General features: G+C 40.8%; 1 protein-coding gene across 3 annotated transcripts in view; it reads right to left on the bottom strand.

Annotated features, from left to right (window-relative positions):
- Positions 1 to 20,156, bottom strand: part of rptor (regulatory associated protein of MTOR, complex 1) — a 347,202-nt gene that overhangs the window by 59,927 nt on the left and 267,119 nt on the right. For all 3 annotated transcript variants that reach the window (XM_074690536.1, XM_074690552.1, XM_074690545.1), the window contains exon 22: positions 6,234 to 6,352. In XM_074690536.1, coding sequence (XP_074546637.1) covers positions 6,234 to 6,352 — 119 coding nt within the window. The remainder of the gene's footprint in view (positions 1 to 6,233; positions 6,353 to 20,156) is intronic.

Below are 20,156 nucleotides of genomic sequence, written 5' to 3'. Positions count from 1 at the left end.
TATGCAAAACTGGAGCATTAGCAGAAAAGAGGGTAATCGTCTCTACCAGCTGCTAAGCTCCATGCTGGGAAACAGCTTGTTCTCCTGTTTCAACCCTCTTCGCTTCACTTCCTTCGTCATTAATTGGCTGTAAAGTGAGTCAACAGAGCCAACGAGTTAGTGAGTGTACAAAGACTCTTAGCGAGAGCTGGGGCAGGATGGAGGTGATGAAGATGATGACGGCTCAGGAAAAAACTCTTAACGTTCCTGTTGAATAATTGAAGGTGCTTCTGAAGAAGAAGACTTCACATAAGTTTTACAATTTGCATTTGGAATATCTGCAATCTATATTTTTTACTTCCAGTGTCCAGAGATTTGAGTTTCCTGTCATTTGTCGCCTGTTAAGAAATTTTTCTGTCAGAGTTATGCCTCACATGAATTGATGGCCTGAAGGGGAGTCTTCATGAAATATAACTCTACTTGAAAAATGGAGGTGGGATGTGTTTGGTTCTGATGAACATTAGGGTGTTTTTCAAATCTTGCAAAACAAGTCAGATTGCAGAACCCTGTGGTAGATTTATGAGACATTCTTCCATCCCAGTCCAGTTCCGTTGGCTGGTTTACAACTCAGTAAATGCAGGCTCACTGAAGACTGCTAGATTATTTAAAACACGTTTTACAGTAGGGCAAAAAAGTATTAAGTTAGCTGACAGATCACTAATGATCATCCAATATTTTTGCTTATGCTTATAATAATAAATAATTCCAGATCTTAATACTGACACTATACTGGTCCGTTGTGGTGAAGAGGGAGTTGAGAAAGAAGCCAAGGCTCTCTGTTTACCGTTCAATAAATTTACCAACCCTCACCTATAGTCACTAGCAGTGGTTAGAGACCAAGAGAACAAGATCCCATATACAAGCGGCTGAAATAAGCTTTGCCCTCAGGGTGTCTGGGCTTAGCCTTAGAGACAGGGTTCAGAGCTCGGACATCCAGGAGAGGCTCACAACAGCTGTGCCTCTGCGTCGAGAGTAGCCAGCTAAGATGGTTCGGGCATCTGGTGGGGATGCCTATGGGATGCCTCCCTGGGGAGGTGTTACAGGCATGTCCATCTGGGAGGAGACCCGGGGTAGACCCAGGGCAGGGTGGAGAGATACATCTTTCAGCTAGCCTGGGAGCGCCTCAATACGAAGAGGCTGGCAGATGTGAGCAGGGAAAGAGGCCACTGGTCTTTGTTGATGACATTGTTGCCCTGCAACCCGGAGTCAGGTAAGCGGTAGAAGATGAATGGATAGTAGGGGTGAGTATTGGCAAGAATCTCATGATACAATACTCATCGCAATACGATAATATCACATTATTGGGATTTATCGCGATATTCTACACAGGTAACTATTTGATTGAAAACAGCTTTTCTATTTTATTGTGGTTAAAATTATAAACGTCAGATGCAGTTAACTGTCTCTTAACTTGAAAACATAAAGTGTGTCAGGTTTTTCACTTAAACCACTGTGACATTGAACTTATGTTGCAAAAATATTCAGTGAAAGATGTAGTCAGTTGGTGAAACTGATAAATGTCACTTGGTGTAACCACTGTTACTGGTACAATGATTATTATTGTATCAGTCTACTACGCTGTTAAAAAAAAAAAAAAAAAAAAAAAAAAAAAAAAATTAAACTATCTGACCCAAGAATAGAAAGAAAACGTTAATGTGAACGCCAAAACCTGCATCATCAAGTTTAGGTTTGAGATATTTTGAATATACTCTGGGATTATATCTATTTTACAGTTTATGGGCAACATACAGGGAGTAGCTCTTTGGCGCCATCTACCACAGTGGAGAAGCGGAAGACGTATTGTACTTCCAGCTCACCTAAAATATGAATTTTTATTTTAACAAAAATATAAATACAAAGAGTTGAAATATTGATGTTTTATCACAGGTCAAAGTATCGCAATATGTTGTTTAGCAATATTTTTCCTCACCTTTAATGGATACATAGAGGCTAAATCAGTTAGCATTTCTTTGTGTATGCATAGTAAATCAGGCAGTTAAAGTCCCCCTGAATCTACGGCTGTAGAGAACCTGTCCGCACCTATCTGTTTATATTTTTCATTACATTAACATCTGATACCCCACTCTTATCCTCATGTATATATAAAACAAAACACATTTCCAAGCAGCCATCAAACGAATGTCACAGGTGCTGTGGTGGAGCCAAGCTGTCCCTCTGCTGTGTTCGTGTCAGAGGCAGTAGCAGAGGTGTTGGTAGAGCCAGGCAGGGCTGATCAGCACAGCATGTGTGCATGTCTGAGAGCGCATCTGTGAAGCTTCCACTCTGCCTCTTGGGTTTTTCTACGCTGTTATGCAATGTGTACAAAGGCATGACAAAGGCCAAGCGTCATTTTGATGACTTCTAAACATAAGATTATCTTCTCAGAGGAAAATCAGTTTGAAAGCTGAGCTCTGAAGACTAAATTACTCAGAAATGCTAGGACAGAATCTACACTAAAGTACTTCATTGTTATGATCAAAATCCATTCAATCAGAACAAACTCTTTCTTCTTCTCAGACTACATGGTCAAACTCAGTTGTTCAGACAGACACGAATCAGGATGTTAAAAAAGACCCATCACAATCAGTCTGTCACAGGGGAGCTATTAAAAAACATTTAGTGCTCTCTTCATCTGAGAGCAAATAAATTTTAATTAGCCGCTGACCTTGTTCGCTTTGTTGCTAATCAATAACATTTGACATTTAAAATCCTAATTAAAAGAACTGGATTCCCAGTAAGGCTGACAGTAACACTGGTGAACTTGGGAAGATGTTCTGAGTCGTCTCTGATGAGCTCTCTGCCAGAAAAAAATATTAATTAATAGTAATGTGGCTCCATCCATAACAGCTCATTCACTTTAGAATCACAGCAGTGAGAGGTGTGCTGATTGGCATCTCTTTAAATGTCAAACTGTTCCTTTTAAAGAGACACAGTCAATTCAGACAGAGCTATAGTTCCTGATAATGTTTAAGAGAATGTTTTAAACTCACCGGCCACTGTATCAGGTACAACCCACCCACTTTTGCTTTGGAAATGCCTTAATTCAAGGTGTCAAAGATTAACAAGGTACTGGAAACATTCCTGAGAGTTTGGTCCATATTGACATGATAGCTTCACACAGTTGCTGCAGATTTGTCGGCTGAACATCCATGATGAGAATCTCCCGTTCCACCACATCCCAAAGGTGCTCTATTGGATTGAGATCTGGGGACTGTGGAGGACATTTGAGTACAGGGAACTCATTGTCATGTTGAAGAAAGCAGTCTGAGATGATTCCAGCTTTATGACATGGAGCGTTATCCTGCTGGAAGTAGCATCAGAAGATGGGTACACTGTGCTCATAAAGGGATGGACATGGTCAGCAACAATACTCAGGTAGGCTGTGGACTTTAAACCATGCTCAGTTGGTACTAAGGGGCCCAAAGTGAGCCAAGAAAATATCCCCCACACCATTACACCACCAGCAGCAGCCTGAACCGTTGATACAAGGCAGGATGGATCCATGCTTTCATGTTGTTGACGCCAAATTCTGACCCTACCATCTGAATGTGGAGCAGAAATCCAGACTCATCAGACCAGGCAACGTTTTTCCAATCTTCTATTGTCCAGTTTTGGTGTTGCTGTGTGAATTGTAGCCTCAGTCTCCTGTTCTTAGCTGACAGGAGGGTCACCCGGTGTGGTCTTCTGCTGCTGTAGCCCATCTGCCTCAAGGTTGGACGTGTTGTGTGTTCAGAGATGCTCTTCTGCAGACCTCGGTTGTAACCAGTGGTTATTTGAGTTACTGTTGCCTTTCTATCAGCTCCAACCAGTCTGCCCATTCTCCTCTGACCTCTGGCATCAACAAGGCATTTACCTACCCAAGGTACCGAATTAGGTTCTGTCAAAAGTACTGGGTACTGATTCATGTAAAATCAAAAGGTATAATGTTTAGGTACCCAAATGCATACTTCTGACTGTAAAGAGTAGGATATTTTCCGTACTGGACATAAACACAGCATTACAAGGTTAATTAATATATTGAATTATCAAACAAATTGATATTTTTTACCACAAAAACACAAAAAAGTACCTAAAATTGGTACCATTGAGTACCAGTACCAATTGCCAGGTACCGGGAATTGGCACTGTATTGTTTCAAATGTGAAAGGTACCCATCCCTACAGAGAACTGCCACTAATTGGATATTTCCTATTTTTTTAGACCATTCTCTGTAAACCCTAGAGATGGTTGTGGGTTAAAATCCCAGAAGATCAGCAGTTAGTCAAATACTCAGACCAACAATCATGTCATGTTCGTAGTCCCTTATATGATCTTTCTTCTACCTTTCTAATGTATAGTTTGAACTTCATCAGCCTGTCTTAACCATGTCGACATGACCGGATGCAGTGCCATGTGATTTGCTGATTGGATTTAACAAGATGTTGAAGAGGTGTACCTGGTAAAGTGTTCAGTGAAGGCATGTGACATGACACCAGCACTGTTGCTGCAATGGTTAAAAGTTCACTTGAAGACGCTTCAACGAGACATGGTTCAGCCATATCTGAGGCTCTCAGCGTGTCCAGGTGAAGTCTGGGCTGTGGCACCCTGTCCCAGTCTCATAACGGCTGCTGTATTCTGTTGGCCTTTCTATTTCCAATCATTCAACCCACAATATGAGAATATTTGATATCCATGCCTCACTTTTTACACCCCACATTTCAGGCTCTACATCTTTTATCTTTATTTGCCAAAGTTTCAATTCTGCTCCCTCCAAAATCTGTTCTGCGATGCGCTAACTCGGGCTGAGCAGATATTGTGGAAATGGTGTCCTGGCAGAGGGCCTTGAAAGCACTCACCTTTTGTTCGTAGTCATACAGACATCAAGGCTGAAGTAAGGAGCCCAAAGTGGATTATGAAAGAAAGCAAAATCTCTGGATGGTGAAAGTGAAACTATAAAAGAGCTGAAACACTTGAGCGTCTTACTTGCCTTTTTGTGTTGGTGAGGTCAAGTCTAAGTGAAGCTTCCACTTAAAATCAAATTGTATCTTCATTGAACACACTTGCAAGATGTTCAAGTCACTTACCATCACCATGACACTGAAAAAGCTTTGAAATGCTTTCATTTTTTTTTTTTTTTTGCAGCTACAGCCAGTATTTATCAAATTAATGCTCAAACTTAATGACTCAAATCAAAAAGGGTAACGTGCTGCTGTTTTTCTTTATTGGCAGAGAATTTAACCTGGATAACCTGAGAAAGAAAGACCTTTGCTGTTGGATTTCATATTAAGTCTTTAGGCACAAAAGCTTGATTAAGTCTGTCTAGACTGTATTTTATAATTAATTCAAGACTTGACTGACTTCACATCAGCAGATACTGAAAGATTACTTTGTGGCACAGGTGCAAAGCTTGATCACACAGCTTCATTTCCAGCCAGCCATCCAGGGATTTAACAGAAATGGTCTTACTCTCATGCGGTCGCTGTGAGGAAAGGAATTTCTATAATTGAAACACCAACCCTTCCTCAGTTTGAGTCACACATTAGCAGAACATGATAGGACAGAGGAGTGCTGCAGCCCCACACACAGTCCATGCCGACGGATTAGAGGTCTAATGAGTTATATGGCAGATTAAGGCCTTTTTTTCCAAACCTGCTGCCGTAGGAATTCTTCTCCTCCGAGGAATACTGAGGGTGCAGTTGAAGTTGGTGGCAGAAACATAAGATACTTTTCCTCTGGGTTAGGATTGGTGGTGGACTACTGTGGTTATTACAGCTCCTTAAGTTACGACTGCCTCTTTGCTCCGCTCTGCTCTGCCAGGCCTGGGGGACTCATCGGCCCTTAATTGCATTTGCACAAAAGTAATGGCGTTTTGGAGGAAAGAAAATGCCAATGGGAGGGAGAGGGCGGGAGGGGCACATGTGCTGGAAACAGACCTCGTTTTACTTCATAATCCAGCTAAAAAAAAACTGTAATACAGGAATTAGAGGTCAGTTATCATGACCTGCCTTTATGCAATCCTTAAAGTTAGCTTAAAATCATCCTCTAATGACTTCTAACGGCCACAGCAGTTAAAAAGAAGCATCATATTTTGGATCCCTGGTATTTTGTGCACATGTGTTAAAGCAAAGCAAGCCTCACTCCTCCTGTGTTTGAACAGGAAGGTGATATTAAAAGTCAAGTTCTGCCAGCTTTAACACCTTAAACACATCATTTACCTTGTATGCTATGCTGTTGAGGACCTTCATGGCCAGATCAGACACTTCAGGGAAGGGGTCTGCAGCCAGATGTAGCAGCACTCTCCAGATCTGAGTGTAAACACTGTTGAAGGACACACCTGGAAGAGATATGCAAAGCAGTGTTTAACATTTATTCTTCTGCTCATCAAAAGAAAAACATACACTTAACATAGACAAGATTTATGAACCATGCACCCACGCACACCTATGTGGTGCACCCTTATTACCTCCATCATGTTCATTAACACAGCAGCGCTAACAGCGCAGTAGTTATGCACAATCATCTCATTAGCACCAAGCTACACGCCCTCTCCTGCAGGTTGTTTGATATGTTGAGGTGGCAGAGGGAGAATGACCTCTGATGTTTGGTAATTTACATCATTAATCAACAGGAACACACACACACATAAACACGCATCACATTCACACACTCACACACAGGCAGGCAGCTGGCTCTCCTTATCCACCAGAGCCTGATTGCTGTCAAATGTTATCATGAATACAAATGAACAAAGTCTCTCTGGCTGTCAGTGGGTAGCGTTCGTCTGTCAATGTTTTAATCTTTGGTGTTGTCTTTCCAAGGATGACTACAAGGGTCACACTTTGTCAGTTTCACTCATCAATCCAAGTCTTTGTTGGAACTTTTATTATTTTTCTTTTGCTTGTTTCTTCTTTTTTCTAACCTCCCCAACCCTCTGCTGTCACTTTCAAGGAAATCACTTCCTGAAATCAGTTTGTTTTGACCTGAACTTGCCAATCCTGCATCTCTTGGCATATAACAGCACCAGTTTCTTCAATGCCTGTTGATCTGCCACTGACTCATGCATCCCCATGATATCTACACCTATTTTAACACGGAGACATATTTCAGACAGATTAATGATGTGCTATATTACAGCTAACATTCAGTACGTTTGAAGTTTGCCATTAAGCACAGTTTACCCAACTTTCAGCCTTCGACTCCCAGAATTGCATTACTGGATCCCAGCAAACCCCTGCCATGAGAATACGCTTATAAGCAAATATAAAATCAGACAAAAATAGAAAAAAAACAGAGCTGCTTCATTATTCCTGAGCATTGGAAAACTTGTCTACCTATGTGAAAATATTGTGTTTTCTAAGTTAATCTGCCTCCACGGACACTGGCGTTATCCTGGTTCAGTCACCCGGGGGGGGTCTGACAACGAAATGTGGAAAACAGATCAAACATTTTTTGTTGGCATGGTTTTGCGTAATTTTGTTTAATATTTGACAGAAATGGATGAAATAAGCAACTGTGGATAGTTTTTGATTTTTGAGACGAACATGTCTTAGAGCACCGGGCTTCCAGCTGCGCTAAACATAGACAGCTACTTCACTACTTACAAACTGACAGTGTTAACTTGAGTCAGAGCATTGTATCCAATAAAAAGTTGTTCTGAACAGAGAAAATTTGTTTTGATATGATTTTCATTTAATTCCAAAACAAACACACACCTCACTTAAAGTAATTTATGACAGTGTGTGTGAGACTCCAGGCCACAAGGGGGCGAGGAAATACGTCCTGCTCATAGCATCTTTAAAATGCACTCAGGCCCAAAGTGCCAATACTTACTTCTTTCATTAAACCATTGGCAGCTGATAGAAAAGTCTCCTTTAATGGTTTTCCATGATTAGCAATGCAGTAGGAAATGGTTTAACTTCCTCACATTGTTTGGGTCTTTAACAGTACAGAAAGTGTTAAATGTGTTGTTCTGTTTCACATACTTAGTTTAAGCTGTTTTCGTATTTGGTCTCAAAAAGACACTGCGCACTTGACGTCCTAACACACTGCACTTTCACAGCAAAGGGTGCATATCACTTGAGCCACGGCCATCTCTGGTAATAAATCCATACTCTCTTGCCCAACTGTGTTGGAAAGAAAGACTGGAACTTTACCTTGATAACACCACTAAATGGATGCGATTAAGAGCTAATAGACTGACCTCCTAAGAGAATTGCTGTGACGCACTGGAAGACACATTTACACACTTATAACATCATGATTTAAATTTATTAATTAATGTTATTTGTTAAATTTTTATGTAAGAAAATGTATAGTATGCTCAATTTCCAGTGAAGTTTTAAATAGAATACAACACAATAAATGTACTATTTATTGATTTATTTTGTCCTCTGCCTCCCTGTAATTATTCTCTGCGTGCCAACATAAATAGCCTCACATGCCAGCTGTAGCACCCGTGCCCTAGGGCAGCGTTTCCCAAACTTTTTTTCCAGCGACCCATTTTTTAGAGGAACAAGCCATGGTGACTCAATCCAAAATATGTCACATCTGTAAATCGATTGACAGGATAACTGTGCAAAGATAAAAAGGGTCCTTAAATCATGTTTCTGCATCATCTTACATCTTTTGTACCAGCTAACAGGCCTAACATATTTGACAAATGTATTACAGCTTTGTTAGGCTTACACTCTGAAAATACTTACATTTTTACTGTGACGGGTTAGCCTGCTTGCTTTCAGAATTGTATCCCAATCATATGTACAAGGTGAGAGAACAACACACGTATTGAGCGCAGCGTCCACTCTGTTTCTGTATTTTGTCTTGATTTTTGTGAGAACTCCAATTTGTATTTGTATTTGTTTTAATGAGCCTGTCAGAGTCAAGTTTCTTTCAGTTGTGACAGACAAGAAAAAAAACTACTTTTCTATTCCATTCTATGTGTTAGTGAAAGAGATAAGAAGCAAAATACCAGACTCAGGACGAGATATTCAGATGCGATGCTCATCCAGAATGAAGTAAAAGCATCTGCTCATGTCTCTTTTTTAGTGTGACGTCACTGCACAACTGTGACAAGCTCAGTTTCTGCAGCTTGTGCCCGTCCAAGATCTGACAGTGACTTTGGACTTTCAAAGTCACAGGGGTTTTGACTCTGACTTCAAATCTTTCATAACAAGCAATCAAAGTTATCAATGGGTTAACTCTTTGTGCAATAGTGACACAGTGACAGCGTTTTCCTCTGAGTGCTGTAAGACAGTAGGAAAGATATGGTGGCTTTGGCTTTGGCTGCTTGAGTAGCACCAGCTCATGGCTTCAGACTTTTTTTAAAAACAGTTACATGTTTCCAGCTACAGTAAATATTGTGGTGATGAAAACATAACCAGCTATGACAGTGTGAGGAGCCAACCATCAGTGAACAAATTGGCAAGAGGAGACTTTTTCTTGTCAAGGAAAGCACAAATTTCATTCTGAAACATTCTGAAAAATAATTTGGTGACCCATAAAAAATCTCTGGCGACCCATCTTTGGGTCAGGACTCAGACTTTGGGAATGGCTGGTCTAGGGTGCCTACCCCTGATCTAAAGACTTTACTTTCAGATACAGGTTCATACACAGGACCAGTTCCCAGTGCTGAGCCTGCTTTGCCCTGCCATCTCTCTGTTCTTTCAGTGTCAGCTTTGGCTGCCTCATTAGATGTTTCTTCTGCTCAGACCTTCCCAACCATGCGGATGCTTCTGAGGAAGAACACTTTATGCCTTTTACTTTATCATATCCCTGCTTCCTTTTTCTCTCTTTGCTGTGAGGAGTCCAGCCAAGCCCTGGAGCTGAAAACTCCTCAGGGCTTTCTGGAGAGGTGGGAAAGACTAGAGCCTGGACCTTCTTATACAGTGTAGAGCTCTGGGTCCTCTCCTGAGGGATCCAAAGGTTCAAGGGTTCCTAGCTTCAAAGACACAAGAGCAAAGAGGTACGATTCCAGGGAGAGGGGAGGAGGATGGGGAGCTGAATCTGTGGGGAAATGAAGGATATGATACAGGACAAGGAGGGATGTGGAAGGTGGGGCAGAGAGGGGCCAGAGGGAGTAAAGAGTGAGCAAAGGAAACAGAGACAGGATGAGATATTTCAGAGGCTTGTGTGCTGGAAGATATAGAAGAGAGCAGGAGAAGGAGAAAGGAAAAAGAAGAATCTGGAGCAAAATGAAGAGGAAAAGGAAGAAAAAGTAGGGAGGGTGAGCGTGAGAATGGAGCAGCAGTGAGTGAGGGAGTAAAGAGGTGATTATGGAGTAGCCTGAGGGGCAGGATATGATTAGCGATGGCTAGCCAGTGCACTACCTGCCGCAGTAAACAGCCAGCTGATAAATGTGAAATATGTTTCTCTCCCATTTAACCGCAGCACTACATTTCAGCGCACACAAATTACAGCTGCACGCTACATGCTCCACATTAGAGAGGGCCACGGCTGACATAACTCACTGACCGAGCGTCGCGCCACTGACTTTTCCTGACTCCACACTTGACTTCTGCACACCCAAATGGATGTACAGTAGTAAAGACATTAATCAATGGCTAAATTAACCCAGCTTTACTGTTTTATAGCCTCAGCTTCAATTCTGGCGAACCATTTACAAAAAAACTTTACCACCACAGAATGAGTTTTGGGGAACTGTGGATGTTTAAGTTGTAAAAAACACATCAGAGTGTTTGAAAGCAGAAGAGGAACTTCTTTGTGAGGCAGATTTTAAATGTGCTTCACTGTGAGGTGTTAGCAGCTCATAATCATGACTTTAAAGCTCCTAACGTCGCAGACATGATGTGAGGATCACATCAACGCAGTTCTAGCAAACGTTAGAAACACTTTTACAACACATTTTGTGAATTCATTTACATACTTTATTCATCAGAAGTGCTTTAAAATGTGGACTCTTCCCCACTCCGCTGATTGCAGCCATCTGTGATTTCCAGAGATTTAATTCTCTCGTCCACATCAGCTCTTAATGTTGGAATAAGTGAGCTACTATAATAACCACCAGATGCACTGACATGAAATCTTGTACAGTTTAGACTCAAGAGGCAACTTCTGCTGTTTCAGAACAGACCAGATCCCCTATTGTTCAGTGGAGGCCGATTCTAAAAGTGATAAAAACACAGTTTAACTTTGATCTAAAACTGCTATTTACAGCAAAATGACAAACAGTGATTACCTGCATGGAGCAGACAACAAAAGAAAGACAGAAAAGAGATTTCTTCTCTCGCTGGTTCAGGTGCTGCTGCAGTAGGAAGTGAACGTCCACACTAATGCGCTACCACAGACTGTATAAAACATGGACGTAGTCTCGCCACATCACCTGTCTGTTTCTGAAACTGAAAATGAAGCACATCAGCTGTAGCGGCCATATTGGTAGTGGCAAGGGCTTCATGTACAGCCATAGGGCGCCTGTTGGTCAAATGACCCTCAGTTGTGCTTCTTATTGGGGGAGCTCACGATCTTAATATCCTCTGAATGGCCGAGTTAGAAAAAAATTCACCCCCCGTACAGTTGGTGCCAGTAGTAAAATTAGCGACTCAGACATGAGACGTTTTTTGAACCAGGCTGTAAATATGTTAATTTCTGCTTTGAAAATGGCTTTTTTTGGCTTGGTGTGTTTGTGACTTCCTGTATTTCTGGAGCCAGCCTTCAAGCAAACACTTCAGAAACAGCAGATTAAAGCACTCCCGCATCGTCTCATATTCTTAGACCAGAGGTTGCCACTTGCCCTAGATTGTTGCTAATGCAAAGACAAGCAGCTGTTGGTGATGTTGACCCTTACACCTAATTGTGCATTCACACTAAAAGAAGTAAAAGAGGCAAAAGCAGCAAGCACGCCAGAAGTTAATCCATTTTCAATGAGAGCCCGGCATCCGGAGCTGCCAAAGCGGCCAAAGTGTCAAAAGCGTCAAAAGCAGCTTCAGATGAGAAGTTGAGTCTTGGTCAACTTTATGGTAATTATCTATGACGCAGTTCAGCAGCAAACGGTGGCAACCAATCAGAGTAGAGATGTCCTTCGACATAGCGGGCCCTAAAGAACAACTCAACCACTCACTTCAGTTTATAGTTCTGTCTTGGATACCAAAAAGCTCATAAGTTGTGTTGAACAACAGCAAGCAGCTGCCGCTGTGAAGAAGTGCACTGTGCGGCTCCTTTAAATGACGTGCGCAATTTTACTTTGACGTCAGTCACATGATGAGAGGCCAAAGCGGCTAAGATATTTTGCCACTTTGGCTGCTGTCCGTTTTCTCGGGCGTGCTTGCCGCTTTGCCTCTTTTGGTGCGAACGCACAGTAAGGATGCACCAACCGATACCGAAACTAACACTTGAGCTTTGGTCTCTGCTGATACTGGTCCGATCCATATCAGTATGAATTTAACATTCTCTGTTCTTTAATATGAGGCTGAGACTCAGAATCATGTTTTGGCAACTTCAGGTTTTTCTTACTTCAGTCAGGAACACGCTTGTCATAGATTTAAACATTTATTGCCAAATGGAAATAGAGATACAGTTGGCATTAAAGCTCTGCTTTTCAGAGTTCTCTCTGGGTTGGCCAAGCAGGCTGCTTGGGTAAATACATACATACAGACTTAACAGGACACATGGTGGAAGAGTCCAGGGTGGAGGAGGCAATACTTCAAGACAGCAGCATAGAGTGGATAGCAAAGGAGCATCAGGGTGGAAACAAGTTTAAATACACCACCTTGACGCTACAGAAGCTGTGATTGGTTGAGCGGGGTTGGGAATAGTGATTGATCATCAGTCTGTTAGCAGATAGCAGCTGGGCATATGACTTCTGTGTCTTGTTTGAACTTTAACAAAAACTTTTTTTTGAAAACTAAAACATAAAAACATGTTAAAAGTGACTGTTTTTTTCTTTTAAGGGACTTTTTTTAATGTGTGCCATGAAAATCTTAAACACTAACAGGAATCACAAATAATCTGTAAACATTAGCAGTGGATAAGTGAGAATAAAACTTGCATGGATGGATCGACCCTTTGTCATGCACTGCAGAAAAACTGAAATCTTACCAAGTGATTTTGTCTTATTTTATGTAAAAATTGTCTTGTTATACTTGATATGAGTCACATTTAACTGGTCAGTCTAGAAAAATGACTTGTTTTAAGTTATTCAAAGAAAAAAATAAGGTCTGAATTACTTGTAAGAAAGAAAAATCTGCCAATGGAACCATAGACTGTAAAAAAAATGGGCGTTGCTCGGCTTGAAGTGAGGTCACCACAAAAACTGCTCCCCCTGGTGACTGGCTGTAGTATGGGTTAAAAAATCTGTCTCTCCTGCCATTCCAGATGAGCTGTGGTCAAACTTTAAAAATTAATACACATTGTAGTAATGTTTCCCACGTCCAATTTTTGTGGTGATTTAAAGATACTATTTGGCTGTCTAGTATTCAAGTTTTCTTTTTTTCTGAAAAGTTTTGATTAGTTATAAGAGGTTAAAAACAAGGCTTTACGTAACGTTTGACAATGAATGACAGCTGCTGTTCTTGTGTATTTTTTTTCAGGGATTTTAAAATATGTCAGGAGGTAGGGCTGAACAATTTATCGTTTTCAGATCGAAATCGCAATTTTAGACAATGCAATTTTGAGATCGCCAAAGCAGCAATTTTTTTGCAGCGCTCCTGACTGACTCAGGATCTGTTTTGTCAAGTATTATACACATTCTGTTTTACAAATTTGTAGACAATCTATGTGTTAAAAGTGCTGGTAAGCAGGTCAACAACACAAAGCCTCTGTTTAGGAGTAGAAGTTGATGAAAGCAGATTATTTATCATCACTATTGAGGATTAAAAAATCGTGAATTGCAATATCTGCCAGAAAAAATAGATCTTTTCCTAAAATCGCTCAGCCCTACATGTGAATATCCCGAAGCTTTATTGAAGAAAATCGTGAATCGAATTGAAATCACAATATCTGCCAGAAAAATCGCAATTCAATCTTTTCTTAATATCGTTCAGCCCTATCAGGAGGTAGAGTCAAGAAGGGATAAGACTTTTGAAGGAAAGAAAATAATTAGTATTTTTGTCACCCAGCTCCACTCAGATTCTCCCAGAATCCTCCTCTACTGCGCAGACTCTGGCTGCACAACTGCTACAATGGCTGCTTTGGTGACGGGGAATTTTGGCTTCAAAATCGTACAATGGTACAATGACGGAGCCACACTGTCCACTCTACATACAAGTAACTTCTCTCTTGTTCTCTTTAGGCCAGGGGTCTCAAACTCATGCCATGGAGGGCCAAGAGGCTGCAGGTTTTCTTTCCAATCAGAAACTCCACCAGCTGAATTCACTGATTACCTCACCTTCAAGCAGAGAACAGGGACTAATCAGTGAATTCAGCTGGTGGAGTTTCTGGTTGGAAAGAAATCCTGCAGCCTCTTGGCCCTCCGTGGCATGAGTTTGAGACCCCTGCTTTAGGCTGATTTTTTTTTACTTGTTACAAACAATTCAGACCTCATTTTTGTCTTTAAATAAATTAAAACAAGACATTTTTCTGGGATGTTCAGGTGAATGTGGCTAATATTAAGTCTAAATAGACATTTTCTACTGAAAATAAGCCAAAAAGCTTGATAAGATTTCAGTTCTTTCCAGTGTGGCTCAGATACTGACTCAAAAAGTAAGATCAGATTTCTGATACTGGAATCAGAACAGTGCATTCCTTCTTACAGCCCAATGGATGTAACTTGTGTGCACTGGGCTTCACATGCTGGATAATGATATGCATATTGTGCATACCACAGTGTTCAAACAAGTTATGAAAATATAAGTTCACTAATAAAGTTTCCTGATAATTTCAAGGTGCTTGACATTGTGTGCAAAAAAAGTTGAAGTATAAGATCCAGATAAACAGGTCAGAGATAGAGAGGAAGTCTGCGTGGTAGGCTTTTTTGAAGTTGTGGGGTTTTCAGTGAGAGTGACGGCTAAAGCTCTGTAAAGATCTGAGGTGGCAAAAAAAGGGGGGTAGTGTTTTTCATAAGATCACTCAGGATGGGAAACGTCACCGAGGATTTTACAGGTCATGTGCTGGATTTGAAGGTGGATTCTGTGCTGCATGGAAAGCCAGGAAAGCTGCTGAAGGATGGGTGTGATGTAAGCCCTGTAGAAGGAATCAGCGACAAGCCGCTGAATTTTTATTACACTGTAGTTGGAAGACAGCAGAGAGAAGGCAGTAAAAGCAGCTGATGCAGTCGTCTATTCTGAGGTACATCATTACATTTTCTGCTTTTAAACATTTAACATCAAGAACAAAGTTTGGGGCTTAAAGTTTGAAACATTTGTCTTTAATAAGAACATCAAAGGAGGATGCTGGTGGTGGTGCTATGATGTGAAGAAAGATTACTTTGAGTTTAAATGAGAAACAACAAACAATGAAGGAAGACTTGAAATGTGAATCAATAAATCACTAGTGCAGCTCCGGCCCTGACTCCCACACAGCTTTGCAGGCCAGTGCCTAGCAGCGGCTGCACTTAGTGTTCATAGTTCAAATGCCGTCTCAGCCACCGTAGCTCTAAACATGCGTATCACTGCAGAGATAAAACATATATAAAAGAGAGAATTTATGCTGCTCTATACAGAAAAGGGAAGGCATTTTCCAGTCGGGATGAAAACAAAGCCCTGAAGGCTTTTGAGATAACAACCCGGATAAAGACGAAAGAAACAAATGAGTAAACAACGAAACATTCAGAGTGAAATCTCCACTGAGCCAGATAACAAAATCTAAGTGACAACAAACTGTAAATGCCAGCTGAGCGTTCAGTCTGACAATAATATGAACTGAAGTTTGCATTTCAGCCGTTTCTTTATGCTCCTGAATATTGCGACCAACATCCATTCATCTGCTCAGCTCTGCTTGTTTATGCATGCAGCCGCTGCAAGCCGGAGTCATGAATAAGCGCAATGGGAGGCTGGGACTGGTCTCAGCTGGGGGGGAGGGTGGGCACAGCTTTGTGGGTGAGCGGCCAGCGTTAGCACTAGGGCTGCAGGATTGCATAACGGCCAACACACAGCATGCAACAACATTAAGTGATAGAAAACGCTGTTTTTGTTGGGTGAAATTGTTACAAGGGGAAAGTGGACTCTCAGGGTGATTTTGTTGTTTTATTTATTTTAATCAAACATTTATTTCGAAGCTTTGTGCTACATGGTCCCAGTGTTAAGCTGGCTGACATTCAGGGTGGGTAACATTATAAAGAGTGTGGTTATTTTAAAGCTGAACACAGATTTGTTCATGGAGGGGTTTAAAATGCTAACAGACTTTCTCTTTGGGGAAGATTCAACTGAAACATGTTTGTTCATTTCAAGCAGTGTATTTGTATTTCAGGTTAAATGGACTACGGGGCTCTAAATGATCCAACTTGATGTGAAAATCACATTCAATAAGCTGGTACCCTGAGGGGGGTTTAATGATACACGTATTCACACTGTTTGAGTACAGGAGCTGACTGGAACCAACCTGATGGCTCCAGGAACAAAGAGTATTTTCAATCTAAGTTCTCAAACAGACCGTATGATGGGGGAGCATCACACGCAGAGCATGCTAAGCATGTGTGGGCAGTCGTGACCAATTGAAGAAATGAGAACTGCTTTGTACACAATAATGGTCACAGACAAGTTGATAAGATATAAAGTAAGTAGTCTGCCAATAGTGTTCAGTAGCTGTCAGGTATGTTTGTTTAATAATCCTATCTGAAATGGTACCACATGAACCAAATAAAACTGCAACCAAACTATTTTCCAAATAATCATGCAAACTGGGTTTCAATGTAATTATCATCCAATTTTTTAAAACTTTTAATTAGAATCATAGATGATAGTGTGTCACAGGCCTCGTTGGATCACTGGAATCGATCTGAGACAGATTTGGGGCCATCCAAAGGAAAGCTGCTGAAGTAGGATGTTCAACTGAATTAGGCTTTCATGTTGAAACAGTATCTCTGCTTCAAAGCGTCAAATAGTGCATTGTCTTGGATGAAGCATACAAACATTTAATATATTTAAAAAAAACTTAAGGTTGTGTTCCAAACCGCATACTTCTGTACTCACACAATTTTGAGTGAATAAGTGTGTTTGTTCTGACAGTACAGAAAGGTCAAAGCACTTTGATTTCTCACTCAGTCAACAGCCAAAAAGTCAAAATGCTGGACAATTTTCACACTCAACAGTTGCAATATTGGCTGCATATGGATGGATAAAACAACGAAAGATGGTTGTATTCAAGAGTACTTACTTTTATAAGAACTTGATTTAAGACCTAGGTCCTTTTTAACACAAAAACATTTCATCCGAAAACGCTAAAACGCAGTGAAAACACAGTAAAAAAAAATCTGCATGTAGACGGAAACACTGAGGGACTGAAAAAGCTGTAGTAAGCATGCCAGGCCTGTAGGAGGTGCTATAACTGTCTTGTCCAGAAGCAGCTTTTGGGAGATCTCCATCAAAGTAGAGCAACAGATGCAAATTTTGTATAAAGACAGTCAGCAGATTCAGCAGCGCAAGCACAACACGGTAGTCTGCAATGGTTGTAACAATGGTACAATCATTGCGAAACACAGTGTGACGTCAGCGTTTCCACTAAAAACGCCGGCTTATTGTTCACATGGCAACGGTGTCGGCAGTGTTTCAGAAAAATCCCACTCTGGATACTGTTTCCTAAATGCAAGGCCAAAACGCAACAAAACTTTTGCGTTTCACCCTAAAATCGTTGTTGTTTAAACAGCCCTCTAGTGTGATCATCCTACAGTAAAAAAAAACTGTGGCTGATCCAAAGTATAAGTTCAATGGATGTAAGAACTGTGAAGGTGATATCGAAAAAGAGCTTCTGTGGTAACATGTGAGTTGGCCTGTTAAGATGGTTTTAAGTTGAAAAAGCTTTTGATTGAAGTAGATATGACATCCTATTCCAGAAAAATTAACTAAAGACAATTTTCAGTTCAAACTATAAAACTAACAAACTATGAAACACTGTTGGGCACAACAAATTGGAACTGTGCACTTTTTTTAGTTATTTAAAAAAGATTTGTTCAGTAAGGTTTGAATTATGCTCTAACAGTTGAATGCTTTACATTTTTACTGACTCATTTGCATCAACTTTTTAGAAAAATCAGAGAAAATTATCATTTGAAACATGATGGAGAAAAGAAACTGACTCAAAAATGCATCGCATTTGATACTTAAACAGCTTTCTGCTGATGATTATGAGCCAACCACAAGAACACAAGCCTCAAGTGTTTTCACAACAGCAGATCTATAATCACACTAGGCTGGATGGAACACAGGACCAACACATGTTAAAGGTGACAGAGCCACTGTAAGGTGTTCATCCTCAGACATATATGTAGCAATTAAGAGCTAACAAAGCTCTTTATAAGACTTATACAAAGCATGTACTGCAGCACCCATGACTGACAGGCTGACAGAGATAAAGACTGAGTCTGTGTTCAAGGGCATAGAAAGAAGTGTTAGCTCAACAAAAGGTGTCAGAGTCTCAGGCATCTGAAAGGAAATGTGAGTTCTGTTAGAAATAAACATTTTGTGTGATACTTTTCAGAATCTTTAATTTATCTGAGACTTTGGGAGTTGTTGGTTGCAGCCCTGTTCTGTTTTTTTTATTTTATTTTTTTTTATTTAACAATTTTGCATTTTAAATACGTTTAATTTAAATCTGTGCAAGCCTACAACTTCAAACTGTCATCACTGCACTACAGACAATAAGTAACCAGTAAAGCAGTAAAGCATAAGAAATTATACACTTCAAGTTTGTTTCCTTTATAGAAGCGATAATGACTTGAACTGTGCCTTGTGTTTGTTGTGTTTGTTGTGTGATGTCACAGCCCTGATAGGTTTAACAGTGAAGTATGGTGGCTTTGAAGAGTAAAGAAATAGCAGTTTGTTATTGCCCTCTAACATCAGGAGGTGTCTCTCTGTAGGGATCCTTTCATTGTATTATGTGTGTGACTAAAACTAAAGTCAGAGGCAAAAATGATGCACAGTGGATGCATTTTCAGACATTAGCTGCAAAGGATTCTGTTGAGGCCTTTATAACCTGAATTTATCTGCCGTTTAAAGAAAACTGTCACACCAGATTCACAATTGTCATCCTGGTTGTTGAAAAATTCCCTGATTAGAAAATAACTTGATGTAGATTTGCACACAGAGACTTTTTAAACATTTGTATTTGGAGCGTTTTTGTCTTTAATGATAAGACAAAAAGAGAGACAGAAAACATAAGTAGCACAAAATAACAGAGGGATGACATGCACCGGCAACTGCCGTGATAGGGCAGCAGCGTCTGTATGTCGCAAACTTAACCAGGAGCATTTTATTCCTCTTTGTTGCTTCTTTGTCCACGTGTGACAAAAGAATAAAAAACATGCATTGGACTTTAGAACCAAGTGTGCACTCCTGCTGCTCCACACAGGTTAATAAAGCAGCTTGTTTTTGAATTTAATTCAAGAGCAGGGGAAATTGGTTGGTTTCCTCAAGGGGCTGGCGCGAAGCTGAGCTGAGCTTGAGTGAGTCATGTTCACATAAAATAAGGTGGCATTCATTTAAGGAACAAATCAAAGAAAACAAGCTGAAAGGAAATTTCATTATAGTACCTGGACCCACTTCCCCACCAAGTTTAATTCACCGTTCTCCAGAGCTCGATTTATATTTCCATTCGATTTTCAGTTTTGACTCATTTTCCATTGAGGCTTTCAAAAATCACACTGCGGGACGTGCACAGGGAGACTGCACAAAGGTTTGTAACAGGAAATGCAACAGAAAGGTGGAAAGAGAGGGGAGAAAAGGATCCTCGGGTTTTCTTTCCAAAGTCTCAGTGGGGTTGGAGTGAGTTAATGGTTTTCCTGCTCGCACACACACAGGCTGTCAGGGCGCATGGTGGAGCCCGCCAATCATCAGAGGAGTGGGGTAAGTGAGCAGGTTTGAGCTCAGTGTTTACCAGGAAAAGCACTTTAATGGCCTCAGGTGAGACCCCCCCACACACACACATCCACCCCCCTGACTACACTGTCCTTTACACATCTGCCAAAGCTTTATTCACACTACATCTATTCTTAGACTCTGCACCCTCCTCTCTGTCACTGCCCTCTGAAGGAGAAG

The sequence above is a fragment of the Halichoeres trimaculatus genome, unplaced genomic scaffold (assembly GCF_033239565.1).
Source record: "Halichoeres trimaculatus isolate MK-OKI-2021-1 unplaced genomic scaffold, fHalTri1.1 fHalTri1_scaffold_2, whole genome shotgun sequence".
NCBI classification, from domain to species: Eukaryota; Metazoa; Chordata; class Actinopteri; order Labriformes; family Labridae; genus Halichoeres; species Halichoeres trimaculatus.
Note: the sequence above shows the minus strand (reverse complement) of the source record. Positions and strands in the feature narration are given on the sequence as shown.